This window comes from Sander vitreus, chromosome 7 (assembly GCF_031162955.1).
Source record: "Sander vitreus isolate 19-12246 chromosome 7, sanVit1, whole genome shotgun sequence".
NCBI classification, from domain to species: domain Eukaryota; kingdom Metazoa; phylum Chordata; class Actinopteri; order Perciformes; family Percidae; genus Sander; species Sander vitreus.
The window spans coordinates 21817931-21821106 of NC_135861.1; the positions used below are offsets into that span (position 1 = coordinate 21817931).

At 44.8% G+C, this 3176-nt stretch overlaps 1 protein-coding gene across 1 annotated transcript in view; it reads right to left on the bottom strand.

Moving 5' to 3' along the window:
• The window catches only part of fgd (faciogenital dysplasia), a 55906-nt gene extending 53095 nt beyond the window's left edge, over positions 1 to 2811 (bottom strand). The window contains exon 1 of the mRNA XM_078255351.1: positions 2539 to 2811. Within this exon, the coding sequence (XP_078111477.1) occupies positions 2539 to 2560 (22 nt within the window). The 5' untranslated portion in view covers positions 2561 to 2811. The remainder of the gene's footprint in view (positions 1 to 2538) is intronic.
• Positions 2812 to 3176: the final 365 nt, after the last annotated feature.

Consider the following 3176-nt stretch of genomic DNA (forward strand, 5'->3'; position numbering starts at 1 on the left):
ATTATTTTGACATCAACTTTCAGAAACACATCGCTAATAACCTACTATATCTCACTAGAGCCAACTGTTAACATGTTTCTGTCCTCATCTCTGTGTTTCTGTCCTCATCACTTAAACAAGTAAACTGACCAATGGAATGGGCCGATCTTGCAAAGACGTACGGCAAAAGTTCATAAAAGCACAGGAGAGCAACAGCAGGGTCATCTGAGCTAAAAAAAAGTGGGAGCAAGGGGAGCTGGGCAACATAATATTCTCACCATCCTCCTCTCTGACTCCCGTGCTCTGTGTTTATCTAACACAGAGGGGAGATGTTTACATTAGCTTGGTTAAACACAGACGGCCGAATAGCTTTTGTTAATAATAAATAACCTAAACAGCCAGCCAGGACATCAACGCTGGAGCACCTAGCTGCCACACGTGGAGGACCACCAATTGTCCTGCATCAGTGGAGATCACTGAGTGAGACAGATCATAATCAGTGTCTAAAGACTGAAGTTTTTAGAGTTGAAAACAAGAATGAGGAATGAGGTGGAATTCAAACTAAGAGGCATGCTATCTATTCCACCGCAGTTTGTTTGTGATGTGGTTTATTTGAATAGATTCTCCGATGAATTGATGTGAGCTGCCTACAACCCTTTTGACCCTCCCATCGTAAACACCAAAATAAGCATTAGAGAGTGCACAGGCTGGTTGGGTTCCCATGTGGAAGGAATAGAGTTGAGGGAACTTCAGAAAAGAGGAAAAAATAGATATATTTCATCGGATGGTGGTTGCAGTGAGCACTAGAGCTGTGTGTGTGTGTGTGTGTGTGTGTGTGTGTGTGTGTGTGTGTGTGTGTGTGTGTGTGTGTGTGTGTGTGTGTGTGTATTGGGGAGGGGGTTAAGGCAGGCTGAGAGATTGATCGGGGACAGTGTAGGAGAGAAAGAGGGGAAAAAAATTAAATATATAAAAAAATAAAGCAAGGCCTTGGGAGTGAGTGAGCGTGTGTGTGTGTGTGTGTGTGTGTGTGTGTGTGTGTGTGTGTGTGTGTGTGTGTGTGTGTGTGTGTGTGTGTGTGTGGGGGGGGGGAGAGAAACAATACACTGCTGGACTGCCGGAAAAAGAAAGTCAGCTAGGAGGACGGCAGATCGATTCCTCCCTTGAGCCTCACAACAAACACACTCTTTTTTTCTCTCTGCATAGCTCACCTCTTCTGCAGCCTGATATCATCCCATCAGCACTTCATCTCTATCAGTATACCCTCCCCCTTCTTTGTCTGCATGCTAGCACTTTATTCCGAGGCGTCTGTGAAAGATGTTAAGATTTGGCTGAATTTTCTATGGAGTTTGGTTCTCACAGTAACTCATTGTGGTTAGCTGATAGGAATATTAAGCCAAATGCCCCAGATCTGTCATCTTGAGACTATGCGAAACATAACACATAACCCATGAACAATGATCTGGACACGGCGAGTAATGAACAGAACAGAAAAAAATAGCCCTCCTTTGTGATTGGTGGTGGTATAGAAGTGTGATAAGACATGCATCTCTCTCATGGTCAAAAATAGTTGACACATACTCATCCTCAAACACAGAGCAGGCCTCCTCTACCATACCATCCTCCCAGACAGATGAACAGACAGACAGACTCACAGACACTTTCAACACATCTCTAATCTCATGAGCTCTGTATCAAACAATCAAATACACTCTCTCCTCCACTCACATCCTATTCCACACAGGGACAACGTGGGACACACACACACACACACACACACACACACACACACACACACACTACAGTAGGGAGGAGGATGAATGACTCCTAATAATAACTATCTAATCTAATATTCTAATTGTTTGATTTCCGGTCACATCTACACAGATAACTGTGTGTGTGTATGTGTGTGTGTGTGTGTGTGTGTGTGTGTGTGTGTGTGTGTGTGTGTGTGTGTGGGGGGGTCCAAAAGACGGGAGTCCAGTATACTTGTGGGGTCCCGACAGCTTTGTGAGGCCAAAATGCTGGACCCCACAAGTTTAAAGAGCTGTTTGAGGGTTAAGACTTGGTTGTAGGATTAGGAATACAATTAGGTTGTATGTCAATGACGGGTCCCCACAAAGATAGTGCCACAAACGTGTGTGTGTGTGTGTGTGTGTGTGTGTGTGTGTGTGTATATATGTATGTGTGTGTGTGTGTGTGTGTGTGTGTGTGTGTGTGTGTGTGTGTGTGTGTGTGTGTGAGAGCCTCCGGTCGTCAGATTGGGGCACAGGGTTTGGCACGGCTTTGCTCCTATTCTTGCCATGTCAGCTTGAAGCCCCCCGAAAGACCATTAATGCTCCTCTCATTGTGTATCAGCGTATATGAAGCAAGCGTTGTTTCGGAGTTGATGCAGGCCTGCAGCTGCCCCGTTGACAGCTGGCAAAAGCATTTTGGAATTGAAATCATGTGCGCATTGCAAGCCGTAGGCATTTGGAAACAACTTAAGAAAAACCGCAGATAGTTTTAAAAGAAGACCGAGAGAAAGAGAACCGCTTTCATGTATGAGAGCGATTCACTTACCAGTAGCTGAAACCCCCTGCATCTTGCACAAAGTTCTTCTCCGGTCTTTCTCTGCTGAATCCGTCCTTTTCTCGGAGAAACTGGCAACAGCAGCGGCTCCAGCGTACGGGGGGACTAAACTCAGAGGAGCGCGTCCACTTCACAGCCCCCTTTTCCTGTTCACCGATAAATAAAAAAACACACACACACTAAGGACACTTCATGGTTTCCTAACGGACGCGAGAGACTTTGCCCGGGTATTTTTTTAGTGTAGAATAAACCAACTGTAGTCCTCCATGTAGTTCTTTCTCCTCCCTCTCCAGTAACAGAACTCTCTCCTCTGTGCCGCTTGGAAAAAAATAAAATGCGCGCTCCCGGTGCGAGGCGCGAGCACGACAACCCGATTCATTGAGTGCTAGAATGAAAGATTGTAAAAAAAAACAGAAAGTTAATTTTATGTTTTAACTCAATATTTTACTTTAAAGCAGTTGCCATAGCCAACATAGCTTGCTATATTTCCTTTATTCCATCGTTTCCGTGTCAACTTGTAGGTTGTGATGTTACATTTTCATTTGTCATGATATGCCCATCGGCACAGAGGCATGACATGGGTTGTCACGTGAAGTCATGAAAAGGATGAGGCCTATTTCAAGAGATAG